General features: G+C 41.4%; 1 protein-coding gene across 4 annotated transcripts in view; it reads left to right on the top strand.

Moving 5' to 3' along the window:
• APP (amyloid beta precursor protein) overlaps positions 1-16,065 on the top strand; it is a 325,530-nt gene extending 309,465 nt beyond the window's left edge. For all 4 annotated transcript variants that reach the window (XM_034793108.1, XM_034793091.1, XM_034793084.1 and 1 more), the window contains 3 exons: positions 1,671-1,771; positions 6,853-6,999; positions 15,109-16,065. In XM_034793108.1, the coding sequence (XP_034648999.1) occupies positions 1,671-1,771; positions 6,853-6,999; positions 15,109-15,210 (350 nt within the window). In that variant the 3' untranslated portion in view covers positions 15,211-16,065. The remainder of the gene's footprint in view (positions 1-1,670; positions 1,772-6,852; positions 7,000-15,108) is intronic.
• Positions 16,066-17,294: the final 1,229 nt, after the last annotated feature.

Below are 17,294 nucleotides of genomic sequence, written 5' to 3'. Positions count from 1 at the left end.
TGCTTGAAAAAAGCCTCATCCACTTCTTCCACCTGGTTAGGTGGCCTGTAGTAGACTCCTAGCAGGACATCTCCCTTGTTTTTTGCCCCTTTAAGCCTAACCCAGAGACTCTCAACACTTCCGTCTCCTATGTCCATCTCTACCTCAGTCCAAGTGTGTACATTTTTAATATATAAGGCAACACCTCCTCCCTTTTTCCCCTGTCTATCCTTCCTGAGCAAGCTGTACCCATCCACACCAACATTCCAATCATGTGTATTATCCCACCAAGTTTCAGTGATGCCAACAATGTCATAGTTGTATTTATTTATTAGCACTTCCAGTTCTTCCTGCTTATTCCCCATACTTCTCGCATTTGTATATACGCATCTAAGATACTGGTTTGATCTTTCCTCCCGGTTTTGTCCTGACTCTCCTTTCTCTCTGCCAATATAGCCCACACTCCCTCTCATTTCTGACCCATCTCCCCGGTCTCCATGTTCCCCACTTACCTGTGGGCTTTGCTCACCTGTCCCCGTCGAACCTAGTTTAAAGCCCTCCTCACTAGGTTAGCCAGTCTGTGTCCGAATAGGGTCTTTCCTCTCCTCGAAAGGTGAACGCCATCTCTGCCTAGCAGTCCTTCCTCGAATAGCATCCCGTGGTCTAGGAAGCCAAAGCCCTCCTGGCGACACCATCTTCGCAGCCAGGCATTCACCTCCATGATGCATCTGTCTCTGCCCGGGCCCCTACCTTTGACAGGAAGAATTGAAGAGAATACCACCTGCGCTCCAAACTCCTTCACCCGTACTCCCAGAGCCCTGTAGTCACTCTTGATCCGCTCAGTGTCACACCGCGCAGTATCATTTGTGCCCACATGGATGAGTAGCATGGGGTAGTAGTCAGAGGGCTGGATAATCCTCGACAATGCCTCCGTAACGTCTCGGATACGGGCCCCCGGAGCTTCTGTTCTTCTTGTCTCATAACACAAGGACAAGAGGACATTCAATGAAATTGAAAGGTGGCAAATTCAAAACAGATAAAAATAAATACTTTTCCACTCAACGTTAGATCACGCTGTGCAACTATTTGCCACAGGATGTCACTTAAAATATGGTACAAATGCACAGAAAGCAAAGTAAGATGCAATTTTTTCGCAGCAGTGTGAGTTAAATAGGAAAAGTTCAGCCTTAATGTCAGTTTTCCTTAATGTTGTCATAATGCGTCTCAACCAGGGCGGCCAATGAAAGGGGGGGGGGGGCGGCATATCCGGCCGTTGGGCAGCAATTCTGCTGCAGGGCTGCCACCGATCACAATTGCGGCTTTTTTTTTTTTTTTTTTTTCCCCCTCCTGCTTGGGGTGGCAAAAACGCTAGAGCCGGCCCTGGTCTCAACTGTTCCATCCTGTAAGGCACTTCATGAGACCACTACCTTAGTTCCTCACTACTTGATTCTTTGGTGCATGCACCACCACAGCTGTAGTGGATTGAGAAACACTAACAGAGGAGGAAGTTTACTGGCTCGTTGTCAGTGGGAATGCAAAATTGGATACACTTCATTGCTTCCCCAGCTCAGTTTTCACATTACATTACGCTTCATTTATGTGAGTGACACCATTGCCTTTTGCTGTCATCTTTTGCTAGCTAATTATTTAAGTGGTGGATTTAATAAATTATTTCCTTGCGGTCAATGCAGGTTCTGGGTTAACCAATGTTAAAACTGAAGAGATCTCTGAAGTAAAGATGGATGCAGAGTTCCGACATGATTCAGGATATGAAGTGCATCATCAAAAATTGGTGAGTGAACATCTAGAGCTTTTAAGTTTGTTTTGAATCGCTGTGGCTAATAACGTCCTTACCTACAGGGACATTATGACCCACATTTTTTTAATTGCGTGGTTGGAAAAAAAATCTACACATAATTTTCACACATACATGGTCTGATTCTCCTCCCTCTTAGATGGGTATAAATTGGGAGTAATTCCATCGGAGTCAGTGAACTTACACCAGTGTAAGACTAGTACGAGAGGAAAATGCACACCGCATTTGTATGGTCCAACCTGTATGGTCATTTATGCCTGTACCACGCACTCTCAATGCCAGTGATCAAAAAAAAGTAAGAAAGAAAACACTGAACTGGGAACGTCATTAGACATGAATAAAAATACTTCTGGAACCCCCCCAGTGTTGTCCCAAGATATTAGAGATACAAGGTGGGCGAAGTAATAGCTTTTACTAGACCAACTTCTATTGGTGAGAGAGATAAGCTTTCAAATGACACAGCTCTCTTCATCAGGGCTGGGAAAGGTGTCTAAGGCAGTGTTTCTCACCCCAACTCAGATGCTGTAATAACGTGAGATTTGCAAACAGGTCAGGGAGAGGAATGGCAATGGAGGTGGGGAATGAAAACATAAGGCCTCAGGCCCCAGATTTCCTATTCCATCCTGGTTATCTGAGATTTTGTGGCGACCAGAAACTATAATTAAATAACAAAGAGGTTTTCATGTATAGTTCTGTCAGTACCCAAGCAGAAACAAAGGGTTCAGCTAAGTCATAGCAGCACTCTTCGCCAGGGCTGTGCCAAAAGTGTGCCAGAACCTTGAAATCCACCCAGGGAATGGGTTCAGATTGCAGTGCAATCATGGAACATCAGCCCAATAATACCACTTGAGCTGTACTCAAGACCTTGCCATGTTCCCTCAGGCACTCAAGGCTAGAGTCAAAGGGTCTTAGGCACTGCAATACTCAGCACTTAGGGGCATTCACACCCCGAAGTTAGGACTGAGGTTCCCCATGTGGCTCATGAGGGGAGTAAGGAACCTGGGAAGGGGAGTCACAGAAGTCATCATGCTGAGCTGGGAGTCATCTAGGCTAGCTAATAGGAAATGCTGAGGAAAGGGATGTGGCCTAACCTCTTCCTCAAAGGGTGCCTCCCTCCAAACTGTTCAGCAACTGTCTCCACTCCCAGGGTTGGTCACCTAAGCCATTTTTGCAAGAAACTGAGCAGCAGGGAGAGGCAGCAGCGGCGGCGGCAGCCCCCTTGTAAACTTTAGCCCAGTGGTTAGCTCAGTCAGCCAGCATATGGTAGACCTGGTTTCCGTTTCCAGATCTCTTACCTCTCCAGTGCACGCCCCTACCACTGGGCTATGAGACAGTGTAGTGTGGGTCTCTTTCAAACTCTCCTATGGGACCTGTTGCACGATCTAGAAATAATTAAATATTCATTGAGCCAGAGTGAGACTGACTGGCTCTCTAGCCCAGTGATTAGGGCACTGTGACGGGGTGCAGCTCACCACTGAGGCCCCTCCTGCTGGCAGTCTTGGGAATTAGCTCTATACCCTCTTCTGGTGGTGTCTCACCCGCTGTCACCTCTGTTCCTGGATCCACATCACTCCTAGGACCGCAGCATCCTCTTCAGTGACACTGTCCTCCGCCTGTGCCACACTCTATGTTCTCCCCCTTCAGTGGCAAACTGCAGTCCAGTCTAGCCACTTCCTTCAGTGGGAAACTGCAGCCGCTTTGCCCTTGCATCAGGGCCTCAGTCTGCAGATCCCTGCAGCCTGCCAGGAGCTATCTTTAGCTCCCTGGATCTCTGCCTGCAGCACTGCTCTGCCCAGGGTGCTTGCTGCTCTCCACCTACAAGGCAGCCAGTCCTCCTCCCTTCTCAAGCTCTTGGGAGTGACTGATTCTGCTCTGTTCTGCAGCCCTTCTTATATGGGCCAGCCTGGCCCTGATTGGCAGTTCCTATAAGCCCTTCTGTGATTGGCTACCTCCTGTGCAGCCTCTGTAAGGCTGCTTTTAACCCCTTTTCTGCCAGTGTGGGGCAGATGCCCCATCACAGGCATATGTCTGAGAGATGCGAGACCCAAGTTCAAATCCCTTCTCCATATCAGGCAGAGGAAGAAATTGAATCTGGGTGTCTCACATCCCATGTGAATGCCCTAACCACTATGCTGAAGGTTATAAAGGATCTGCCAGCTCCTCCCCTTCCCTGTCTCACTCACTTTCAGAGGAGGACATTCTCCTAGATTTAGTTTGCAACTGTAGTTACTTATATCTTTATTTTGTTTGCTGTCTTTGTACAGTTAGCAATAAAATACAGTGAGGTAGGCGGGAGAAAGACCCTGCCTTAACAGTGCATTGTGACTCTTGTGAATACAAAGATATCCAAATGAGAGAACATGTCTTCTAACAGGGACAGATCCAAAACCCCTTCAGAAAGATTCCCACTGACTCCTGTAGACTTTTTGATCAGGGCCATTAGGAGTAAAATAGTGGAAGATTCTCACAGCAATGTTGCAGTACTACAAGCAAATAGTTAAATCTGTCTTCTTTCTTCCTCTTTTGTGAAGGAATAATACATGATGGAATTTCATATCTTAGTGTTCTAAAATCCTAATAATAAACTTGAAAGGTTTCTTTTTAAAATATATTCTTAAACCTAAGTAGTGCTGAAAAATTAAAATTAATATGGGATTCAAATTTGCATTTGAACTAGGTAATGACTGTGTAAAAAGATACTCAGCTCTTTGATGCTGAGAATTGAGAATTCCCAGGGTGACAAGCTAATCCCAAATGCATTAGCAGTAATTTGGGAAATTCTGCCACACCTCACTCAGGAGGGTTAAATATTATGATGAAATAAGTCAGAGAAAGGTTATTGGGAAGAGGAAACCTGGCACTAGTGCATTTCAGTGTACTTATTTTCATGTTATTGCCTCTGTCACACACAGTCAATTATAGTAACTCAAAAAGGGACTGTGGCAGGTATCTGTACAAGCAGTTACGAGCTGCAGCTCCCTCTACTGTTCTAGTGGAAAAGATAATGTACTATATTTAATAAAGGGAATGTTCATATCTCTTTAAAAACACCTGATTTTAAATTGTGTTGTCTTGTGTTATCTATTGATAGCCAGAACCATTACTTACTATTAATTAGGAAGTCATCCTCTTCATATGTCACATCAGTTTAGTTTTTATTGAAGGCATATTCTGAGCTAGTCTTCCCATATTGTTTCAAATGTACTGTGACTGAAAATACATGACAATAAATTTCTTATTACCATACACAGTGGTGCTGCATGTTACCATCTTAGTCAGACTTCTTATTGGAAAGACACATTAATGTTGTTGTTCCAAATCAGTAAGTATTCCTAAGTATTATTTTCTTTTTCCCCTGACTGGAGTTATTTTTGAGTTCCGTCTTTGAGATTATCACCCGATTAGGTGTAATTTGAAAGCAGTAGGTGTAGACGTGCTTTTAGATCTTTTTTCTCATCTTGAAGATTTTTAAAGAAAAAATCCCTTTGGAATACTTACTGAGATGCTTAGAACTCATATGTAAAACATAATGCGGGGCTGCAATTAATAATTGACCTGAATTTGCAGTTATTGTTCTACTGATAGGTATTTGTGTTTTAGTTCTAGCATACATTGTTTTTCATAACTGAAAATCCTTCAGGCCTTACTCTTTTGCTAACCTGTATGAAGCAAACAGAAATTATCTAAATTTAAAATAAGTATATTTGCATGTTTTTGTTTATATGCATGTAAAATTGACGGTAGACATTAACACTGTCAGCACATCAAATTATGCAAACTCTGTACATTTTGTGCCTGTTCCATTTCATTTTTAACATTGCTTAAACATCTCTTGCTGACAACAATGGAACAGCATATTTAATTTGCATGTTTCAATACCTTTACATGGAAGACTGTTTTCTTTAAAAAAATGTGATACAGCTCTTTGATTCTTAGACAAGTATTTAAAAAGGAAGAAGAAGCAGAAAATCAGCTAAATATTATGCTCTTTAAGATGAAGAAAGTGTCATAGTGACATTAAGAACTTGCCCTGGTGGGTAAATGAAGATACAATAAAGAGCAAATAATTTCTCCTCTATTTAATCCATATATACTTAGGGCTTGTCTACAAGACCTTACTCTGCTGATAAAAAAAGAATGTTTATCATTGAGGAACAGACAGTCAGTAGTTATTTTAATTATATAAAAATAAATTTCAAATCACTACACCTCTACCCCAATATAACGCTGTCCTCGGGAGCCAAAAAATCTTACCGCATTATAGGTGAAACCACGTTGTATCGAACTTGCTTTGATCCACCGGAGCATGCAGCCCCCCCGGGAGCACGGCTTTAGCGCATTATATCCAAATTCGTGTTATATCGGGTCGCGTTATATGGAGGTAGTGGTGTATTTTCTCCTCACTTTGGAAAGGCTCGATTTCCCTTACTAGGCACCTTAAAATAGAATGTTTATTTTCCCATTTGCTAAACTCTCTCTCTTTGCTGCTAGACAAATCACTTTGCTTTCTTGAACTTTCTCCCCTAACCCAGCTGGTTACAAGGAGGCTTCATTGTTATCCTGTAGGTCTGAAATAAGCCTTTATATCAGACAAGCACATCATGCTTACCCAAACCAATCCTGACTATATGTAAATTCGTGAAACATTTCATGTTTTAGCCTCTGAAAGGTAGAGAAAAATGTAGGTTCTCCCAATATTTTCCTGCAATCCTCACCAATCACCTTGGGGTTCGTGTAGCCATCCCCTAAACTAGCCTGAGCAGCAATTACAAGTCATATTTCAAGTGCCTTTAAAACTGATAGCTTGGCAGCCATGGAGAGAAGTCCTCCCTGGATCCACAAAACTGGTACACCACAGGCAGTAGCCATTAAAACTTGCCACACTGCCCGTGTACCTTTTCTATGACAGGGAGAATTTAGTGCTACGGTGACCTGGTTGCTGCACTGCTGAAGAGATTGGAACATTAGACGTTTTGTAAATTGCATAGAAGACTGTACAACTTAGCTAAATAGCAGAGGGGATTTCATTACTTATCTGCTTTATTTTTCTTTCCTAGGTATTCTTTGCTGAAGATGTGGGTTCAAACAAAGGTGCCATCATTGGACTAATGGTGGGAGGTGTTGTCATAGCAACAGTCATTGTCATTACTTTGGTGATGCTGAAGAAAAAACAGTACACATCCATCCATCATGGTGTAGTGGAGGTGGGTAAAGGTTACTGAGCAAAGCTGCTGTTACGTGAATGGAGGTGGCAGCAGAGTGCTGCGTAAAACCATGTAAATCCATGTGTTTACAAATGAACTAAGAAAATCAGCTCCTTGACTAACCAGTGTTTGAAAGTAGTGTGCCTGTCTTGCTAAACTAATAGTTTTATTCAGCAGGATGGAACTGAAAGATCTGAACAAGTAAATATAAGCACGCAATCCGCAAGATATGCCCCACCTAATTAAATCTAAAACTGCAAAAATCTGTCCAGGAATTAGCCATGACCTATGACCTTTAACATGGACATTAATTTCCCTTTAGAATTTAACAGTAGCTGTAAAGAGAATATTGTATGGGTTGAAAAATCTGAGTTATTACTATTGTCATTTGGAATTCACATGTACGGACTTTTTAAATTGGTTTCTAAAAGGTTAACTAACAATTAGATAGGATTTGGGGTGGAGGGGGTCATTTGTGGATTTTACTGTGTACTACGCAGATTTGCCCTACACCGATGCTGTATTACTTTTTGTTCTACCAACAGGATTAATTTTTCCAGCTACAGCCTTTGATTTACAGCTAATATGAAACTTATAGATTTGAAAACCACATATAAAACTTGCAAGATCTTTCTTCAGAATGAAAACTGCTTTGTCTCCCAAAGTGTCAAGTAAATCCATCACATGTTCATAATACATTTAAAATAGTACTGCTGCTATCACCTGCTGTGATTTAACGGAACTTCACTATAAATAAAAAGCATAATGAGCTTTTAAAAAAACAAAACAAATCTCTTCCTTTGGTACTGATACCCAGAACACACACTGTAGATATCTATTCATTTTGCATTCGTGCATCATATCAGGCAATCCTCAAGAGATTCAGATCTTTTCTTTCCAGAAACCACCAGCTAAACATTTTCAGTTTTAAATTGAACTAAATTTTGTTAATTTCTTTAGGTGCATTTGTCTCAGCCGCAATTTGATTCATATGAGTGACACTTCAGGCCCTAAAGGACACATAGGAGGGATGTTTCCTAAACACACACACACACACACACACACACACACTACATTATTCAGTTCAGAAGAGATTTAAAAATTTGGGAACTCTGCTTTATTTTTGTGACGTATTTATTTAGTATTCTTATAGCCCAGACAAAATTAAACAGATGATCATTGTGACTGATTGGTCCTGTGCCGTAGGAACTCTTAAGCTTTTAATTTAAAAACAATGTAGGTTTGGATAAAAACGGAGAGGATAATCTTACCTCTGTGTGAATTTTCTGTAACAAAACTCAAATCAGAAATTTTAGTCTAGCTCTTGAAAATACAGTACCAGCTTATGTACAACTGAGCTGGGTATCAATGACAGTGTAATTGAGTGGTGAGTAAATAATAATAGCTCACTCCTACAGAGGACTTTTGAATCTAGCATGAATACCTAATCAATTAGCAGTACAGACATTAAGGCAGTATTGTCTAGTGGTTTCTTTGAGAACAGGCTCCAAGATCCTTGGTTTGTGGCCTTAGTCAAATCTCTTAACCTTTCTGCCTTAGTTTCTCACCTGCAAAATTGGGATTATACTTATCTATTTCCTAGGGATGTTGAGGATTAGTTAGTAAATGTTTTTACAGCACTTTGAAAAATGTAAAACTCTGTAGGCAGTAAATTCTTCTTAACAAAATGTCTTTGAAGTAAGGATATTCCAGTCCAAAAAGGATTAATTTATCTGGCAAAGTTGTGCACTAAAGGCATAACGTTTAAAATATAAATAGCTTTGCATCTGGTCTACATTAGATATATTTTGACAAACTAATTTTGGATCCCATCTGTTTACCTTGTGTCAGAAACTACTATGACAATTTAAGTTTATGTTAATAGGTATAAGGTTACAAAACAGTTTCCATTACAACATGCTTCTAGCTTTCTGAAAATTCTCTACTGGGGATAAAATTCTTAATATTTGTTCTCTAATGTGATTTGGGGGGGAAATACTATGGCCATTTGAAAGGTGTTACAATATTTTTTTAAAACCGATTTTTAAAACTGGCTCAACTTTGACGGTTAAAATTTTCCATGTGAATTGTCCTCATTGAGAGGACAACTACAAACAATTTTGGGGGGGAACGAGGGAAATTGTTAATGGATATGAATGATTGCAAATGTAAACAGTTAAAAATGGGGTACAGATGTGCAACATCGCCTTAAAATAAAATCACAGACCCTAAACATCTTGCTTACAATATATGTGAGGGCTGTAGGAAATATTGCCTGCTACTCACACTTCTTGAGAACCAGCTCCTGAAGTCACATTAGGATTAGCTGCAAAGAAAATCTGTAGGTGAGAGGAAAAGGTGCTGTACAGACAAAAGAAAAGGCTATTTAAATAAAGGAGAAAAATTGTAGAGAAATAATACACCGGCTTATACCAAGAAGTACTCTCTGTCAGAAAAGAGGTACTGTAATTGTTATGCTCTCTAGAGCTTCAGCATAGCCATACCTGGGATATTGCGTTCAGCTCTGAGTGGACAATATGGAAACTGCTAAGAGAAGAACAAAAAAATGGTTCTGGTTGATGGAGTTGACTGACAAGGAAAGCATAAGAGTTAAATGTGTATAGATTGGCAGAGCAATAACTAAGATGAGACATAAGTCTACAAATACTTGAAATGTATAACTATCGAGGAAAGAAAAAAAATCATCATCATAAAATGGGTAAAAGGAAGTAAAGAAGGAAAATGGAGGCTGCAAAGTGGGGTTGGCAATGAGATCAGTGAGTCTGGGGTATAACCACCCCCAGAGAAGCAGAAAAATTCTTATCATTTGACACTTCTAAAACAAAGCGGGGGGAAATTACAAGGAAAATTTACAGTAGTGAAAACTGACTAGAAGAGAAACTAGATGTCCTAATAAGTCTTTTCTAACTATAGATTCCATGATTTGGTGGTGATTGGGAATGTGTTATAAATTAGCTTATCAAATGTAGGTTTTGCCTTAAAATGGAATATTCTATTCAACTTTGCCATGTTTTCGTAGACACACCTGTTGCTGTTGCCCTTACAATACAATTGTTTATGATGCTCCTGCTTATCTCTTCAGTTTCTTGTCCATTCTTTAGTCTCATCTGTTTCTGCATCTGATTAAATAAATAAAAAGAAGAATGGAGAGTAATCTCCTCATTCTGTCTCACATCTTGGGCAGATTGTACTGTGTGCTTCTCCTCCCCTCAGATTCTGAACAAAGGAATCACACGGGGAGCCCAAAGCTAAAACAACATATGGAGTTCAGTACAGTATTGTCTAAAGCAGGGTAAGCAACCTGGCGGGCCGGGCCAGTTTATTTACCTGCTGACGCGGCAGGTTCGGCCAATCGTGGCCCCCACTGGCCACGGTTCGCCGTCCCGGGCCAATGGGGGCAGCGAGAAGTGGTGCGGGCGAGGGACGGCGAACCGCGGCGAGTAGGGGCCGCGATCGGCCAAACCTGCCGCATCAGCAGGTAAATAAACTGGCCCGGCCCGCCAGGGTGCTTACCCTGACGAGCCGCATGCCAAACGTTGCCGACCCCTGGTCTAAAGCTTCAATAAGAAGAGTACAGCACAGCCATGAAACAGTCCTGTAGCCCAGATTCTCTTTGCCCATGGCCAGTCTAGTGGCAAGTATCATTTAGCATAAAATATCGGGGTTGCCGTGTTAGTCTGTATCCACAAAAACATCAAGGAGTCTGGTGGCACCTTAAAGACTAACAGATTTATTTGGGCATAAGCTTTGGTGGGTAAAAAACCCACTTCATCTGAAGAAGTGAGGTTTTTAACCAACGAAAGCTTATGCCCAAATAAATCTGTTAGTCTTAAAGGTGCCACCAGACTCCTCGCCATTTAGCACATTTGTCCTGTCGGACATGGGGTCTATGCTCTAACATGTAGAGATCCCTAGTCTCTCACCCCAAGAGCCCAACACTTCCTGCATCTGACCTTTAATCTCTTGCCATTTGGGAGTTTCCTATTAGTGTTTTTGGTTGTGAACACTCCTGTGGCTTGCATGGCATGATCTGGACTAGCCACAGTCATCCCTGTATCATAGATGATTTTGGCGCGCGCGCGCGTGTGTGTGTGTGTGTGTGTAAAACTTGAACCTTCTTTGACATTACAGTATAGTAGTTCATTCAGGAAGAAAGCTGGGTGCTTTTTCATATGCACTTTCATTCTCTTCTCAATCATTTCCAGTACAAGCTGGAGGAGCTTATTGGGATGCTTATAGTTTTTATTTCCCATATTTGCTTTCCTTTTTCTGTAACATCCCAGACACTGGACCATGTTAGCAAACCACAGTTGGCACCCAATAATGTTTTAATCATCACATTGTCATAACTTTCACATAATTTAATACTGTTAAATTTGTAAGCTCTTCTGAGCAGAGACAGTGTCCTCTTACGTGTTTGTAGAACACCCACCACAACACCTATTATACATTACGTGTATTATATTACTGTGTAGGGCTCCAGTCATGGCCTAGGACCGCCACTAAGCGCTGTATAAGCACAGAACAAAAAGATGGCCTGATTGGCTCTACTGGGCAGTACTAAAATATGAATATTTCATCATTATAATTAAAAATTTTGTGCAGAAGCCCGATGGTGAAATATAGTCCTGGCCAGGTATTAAATCACTGCATTGTTTTAGATACAGTATAGCCATGGATAGGGCAAGTGGTAACCTGTGAAGAGAGGGTATTTAAACAGCAGGAGCCAGCCAACTAGCCTGGAGATAATTGCTGAGAATCTTTTGTGGGCAGAGCCTGCAGCACTGTCACTATCTCTCACCAAGCCCCATTAATGCCAGGACTGCTATCCCTGTGGGAAATAGTAATGAAGACTCTCTAGGAGAGGTAGGAAAGAACACTGGCAGGCCCGGAGAGTGTCATTAAAATGCAAGGGCAAGATTGTACACTAGCTGCTGAGCAAGTCATTGTACCAGAAGTCTCTTGGGGCTTTGAGGGCAGAGGAGACAGGATGTGAAGTTCCCAAGGGCTTCCCTGCCCTTGATAAATTGGAGTGATTGTTGACAGCTAAGCCAAGCACTCATCCGCTGCTTGAACCAGCTGAAAGAAACAGTAATATTCTGGCACTATAAAAATGTTGTTGTTTTTCTTTTGAAAATGAAAGGTTTGTTCCTACTCCCAAAAGCTAGGGAAATGTAACAGAACAGCCCAAAGAGTGAGCCTCCTCTCTAGCCAGCAGCTGGTTTGTACAAAGCCGTGTGCTTTGTCAGCTTGACTAAAGAGAAACACTTTTCAGTTTTGTTCCAGGACAGTTTGTGTACATTTTTACATCTAACAAAATTGCTCATTGCAGGCTCAGCTTTAAAAGGCCCAGCACCCTTTAATGACAGTATTTTAACAAGAGAAGGGTCCAGTTACATTCCAGAATAGGAACCATCGGAAGTGCCAAGTCATATCAGACCAGTGATCCATCCCATCTAATATCCTGTTTCCAATCATGGCCAAGGGAGAGGGCAAGAAACCCTGCTGTATCCAATTATGGAACGACCTGCCTGTGTCAGCAGGGTCCGACCCTTAAAGTTGGTGATCTTGCTTGATAGAGAAGGGAAAGGATTATTCTCACACATACAGAGATTTCTTTAAATGCGATCTACAGTCAGTTGAAATTGGAACAAAGGTGAGGAGAGAAGATTTTAGAATAGATGCTAAAATAGGACTGATTTTGATGCAGCAAGTCACCTGATGTATTTTTACATGTGACACTCCTTTCTTTTTTAGTCAGTGGGTAACATGAGGTAGGAAATGGTTCTGATGAGAAGATACTGTGAGATGCGAGGGGCTAATCTAAATCACAACCCAAGCAGACGTGGCCACAGAAATAAGTAGATTAACTTGCACTTGCCTTGAGCGTGGAACAATATATCCCTTATTTTCCTCTGGAGCTTCAAGTAACATAATTTTTAAAGGGGGACAGTCTTGTCCTTCCCACGCTAAAATATTTCCAGCATTGTAGATCATATTTCAAGAAAATCAGGCATCAGGTTTGTTTAGTCTGGAGAAGAGAAGACTTGGGGGGAGGGGAATAATTTTTAAGTACATAAAAGATTGTTGCAAGGAGGAGGAGAAAAATTGTTCTCTTTAACCTCTGAGGATAGGACAAGAAGCAATGGGCTTAAATTAAAAGCAACGAGCAAAGGCAGTTTAGGTTGGACATTAGGAAAAACTTCCTAACTGTCACAGTGGTTGAGGACTGCAATAAATTGCCTGAGGAGATTGTAGAATCTCCATCATTGGAGATTTTTAAGAGCGGGTTAGACAAACACCTGTCAGGGATGGTATAATACTTAGTCCTGTCATGAGTGCAAGGGACTGGACCAGATGACCTCTCAAAGTCTCTTCCAGTCCTACAATTCTATAAGCACTTCTCCTTTACTTATTCATCAAAAGGTTAGACTAAACTAGCCTGCTATGTAAGATTTCTTGAGAGAATACTTTTTCCATTATCCAAAAGGTTATTTCATGCTAAAAATAAAAGGTTATTTTTGTTAAAGGTTATTACTTACAGAAATTCACATTCAAATTTTCATAGCTAATATTTTAGAGTAGTTTAGAATCCTCTGTGCCCTTCCTGCTTTTAAGTCTTCTGACAAGGTAGAATTGATTTTTTTTTTTAAAGGGAGATAGCAAACACTAGAAGTAAAGGATAGCAAATAGAATAGCTCTGTTTTAATAGGTAATTAGGAAGCTGGCCAGGAGATGGTAGGTTTTGAAGACACAACAGTTGTGCAGTTCACACAGTGGAGATAATTAGGTGTTTTAACATTTAGAGACTGGTCTCACCACCTCTAATGTGGTATAGTTTTACATTGCTAAAATGTTCAGTGAAGGAAACTAATATATGGAGCAGCGGGTACTCAGAAATGAAGTTTCAACCACTGAGCTGTCGTTGTTCGTATCTGCTACGAAATCAACAGTCAGTTTTAGTTAAATAGAAAATATTTAACTGGGTCAGAAACAAAGCGCTGATATTGGGGACCAAATTCAACCCTGGAATAAAAGGATGTGTTCCCCATTAAATGTCATGGGATTGTTGATTGTGGGCCCCCATCAGTATCTTTAGATTTTTATTAGTCAATTTGAAAGGTCCCAATTGGCAACTTTAGATATTGTCTAATAGGGTCCAGCACAAGCCACCTCCTACTGTTCTGCCAAGGTGATTTGTATTATTGAGATTCTAGTTTACACCCTCTGCGCCAGGCTCTCTGCAAGCACAGGAAGAGAGACCTAAGCATTTGTGACCTGGAAGACAGCCAGTAGATGAAGGAGGTAGGGAAACAGGTTGCAAACTCTCTCTCCTTACCCCATTTTTGTCCGTCAGATTGCAGATTCTTTGGAGCAGGGACAAGCAGTAGTGGTAAGCACACTGCAGAAAGAAGCTGGTGTCTTGCTCAGCTGGTTGCCACATCCTTGAGCAAACGTAACCACTTCTGGTGACTAGTTCTTGTCCTGCAGGTTACAGCAGCAGAGAGGCAAGCCATTGCTGTCTAGATCAAGAGGGAGGTTCCTTCAGGCTAAGGCAGTAGGAGCAGGGCTGAGCTTACCTGCCTGCAAGTTATTCTTTAGAGAAGTTCTGTGATGGCTTCTAGTTAATAATTCCCAGGTGTTACTCCAGGTGTTGATCCATAAAGCCCTTCATGGTTTGGGTCTTGGATGTCTTTGAGAGGAGAGTCAGACTCTTTCTTTAAGCTGGTTATTGAGTTTAGGTGAAATGAGAGCTAATAGACCTTAGGTTTGTGGTGCCCCATTAACTGGAGAACCATCCCAGCTAGAATTTGGTCCATCGGGGCCAGAGTCTGTTGACCTGGGCAAGCTCCAAGACTTACCTCCCTAATTAGGCTTTTCCTGTGAGGGTAGGGTTGAAGAGTGAGCCCTTTGCTTGCTTTTCTTTCTTATGGGGTTGGAGCTTTGAAATATGTTTAAATGCACTGATAAGAGCTCAGAATATAAAAGGGAGGAGTGGGAGGAATAAGTAAACTTGAGCCATTGTGTGGATCAGAGGAAACTGGATCAGAGGAAACCTGACCACGGCCCATTTTCTCCCCACTCTAGGTGGATGCTGCAGTGACACCAGAGGAACGCCACCTTTCCAAGATGCAACAAAATGGCTATGAAAATCCAACCTACAAGTTCTTTGAACAGATGCAGAACTAGAACACCACAACAGCCTCATGAGTTGGACAGCAAAATGATTGCTTCACTGCCCATCGGTGTTCGGTTATAGAATAACGTGGAAAGAAACAAAAACACTCTGTTTTATTATTTACTCATTATCGCCTTTTGACAGCTGTGCTGTAACACAAGTAGATGCCTGAACTTGAAATAATAAAAATCAGTAATGTATTTTCTCTCTTTACATTTCAGTCTTTACACTACATTATTAATGAATGTTTTTTGTGTACTGTAAAGAGTTTAGCTGTATTTAACTAGTGCATGGATAGATTCTCTTTCCCAATTATTTATCATGTGGCCCCTTAGCCAACTGTATATTATTCTTGTGATTTGTGGCAAAAATTAAGTCCTACTTGAAATATGCTTTAAAGAATTGATGGGGGATGCTTCCTGTGTCTTAGCTGCTTCTCTTTGCTGAATTTTTTTTTCTGATCACGAGGCATTTTAAAGTAAAACTACTTTTTTTTAAAAGTATTCCAGATGAGTTATTTTCTTCTGCAGTTGCATTTTATTGTACAGATGGTTGCTTCTGCTGTATTAGTGATGTAGAAATCATGGGAATACACATTCGTTTCTTTGTGCCTGTTTTATGTGCACACCTTAGGCATTGGAAGGTAAACTTCTTTTCTTTTCCATGTACCTTTTTGATCTTTTAATAAAAATTAAAAATGAAAAAGAATCCCTATTAATTGTGAGCACTTTCATAGGGAAAAAGTGCCTGCTGGTTGAAAATTAATGGGGATCCTACAAATGTCTCTGCAGGATGATTGTACAGAATCATTGCTTATGAATTGATAGCTTTCTACACTGTGTTACATAAATAAATTAAGAAAAAAACCTTTGGACAAGAGTTTTCTTTGGAGGAAGAAACAGATATATTGAAAGCAACTTAAACAGTAAACATCAAACATTCATAGAGCCGGAGGGCAGGGGTGTTTTCCTGCAAGCGGATATGGACCAGAACATCCACAGTTTGAATATAGAGCAGGGGTAGGCAACCTATGGCACGTGTGCCGAAGGTGGCACGTGAGCTGATTTTCAGTGGCACTCACGCCGAGGGTCCTGGCCACCGGTCTGGGGTGCTCTGCGTTTTAATTTAATTTTAAATGAAGCTTCTTAAACATTTTAAAAACCTTATTTACTTTACATACAACAATAGTTTAGTTATAGATTATAGACTTATAGAAAGAGACCTTCTAAAAATGTTAAAATGTATTACCGGCACGCGAAACCTTAAATTAGAGTAACTAAATGAAGACTCGGCACACCACTTCTGAAAGGTTGCCAACCCCTGATATAGAGGAACAAAATGGTAATATGGGGAAGGGACATGGCCCTTAGCATCCCTTCCCCTCTAACGTGTCAGTTTTCCACTTTGTATGATAGTGTTTTAATGTAAATAAATATGTTCACGGAGGAGTTCCATTTTAGCGTGATTGTGTCATTACAAACCCCACCTCCCCCCAATAGCTTGTATAAACGTGTGCACATTGATGTACACAAAGTCAATGCCCACGACACAGGCATGATTCTCTGAAAGGTTGTTCTCATTACTACTGCTCCTTCACTGATCATGTTGTGCCAGTTGCACTCTAGTGGTGTCCAATTTAAATCAATGTAATGGGCTGTATGCAATCAGTTAGCAGTCCTGAAATCTGCAACAAAGCATACCTGCTACACAGCTCTTCTTTTTCCACAATACCAATATGTGGTTTGTGAAGGCTAAAGACAAAATTGATTTCCCTGGGCCTGCCTGAAGAGAATGAATCACATGATAATGACAAGGTAATACTAGGACCAGCTCCAGGGTTTTTGCCACCCCAAGCGGCAAAAAAAAAAAAAGCCGTGATCGCAATTGCGATCAGCAGCACTTCGGCGGCAGCTCCACCACGCCGTTTTCTTTGACGGGAATTCAGCGGCAGGTGCTTCCCTCCCAGAGGGACCCGCCGCCAAACAGCCCGATGTGCCGCCCCTTCCCTTTGGCCACCCCAAGCACCTGCTTGCTGGGCTGGTGCCTGGAGCTGGCCCTGGGTAATACGCAGCTGTTGTATCTCTCTCTTCTTTTG

Source organism: Trachemys scripta, chromosome 1, assembly GCF_013100865.1.
Source record: "Trachemys scripta elegans isolate TJP31775 chromosome 1, CAS_Tse_1.0, whole genome shotgun sequence".
In the NCBI taxonomy this organism is placed as follows: Eukaryota; Metazoa; Chordata; order Testudines; family Emydidae; genus Trachemys; species Trachemys scripta.
The sequence above is the reverse complement of the archived record's forward strand: the minus strand, read 5'-3'. Positions and strand labels throughout refer to the sequence as shown.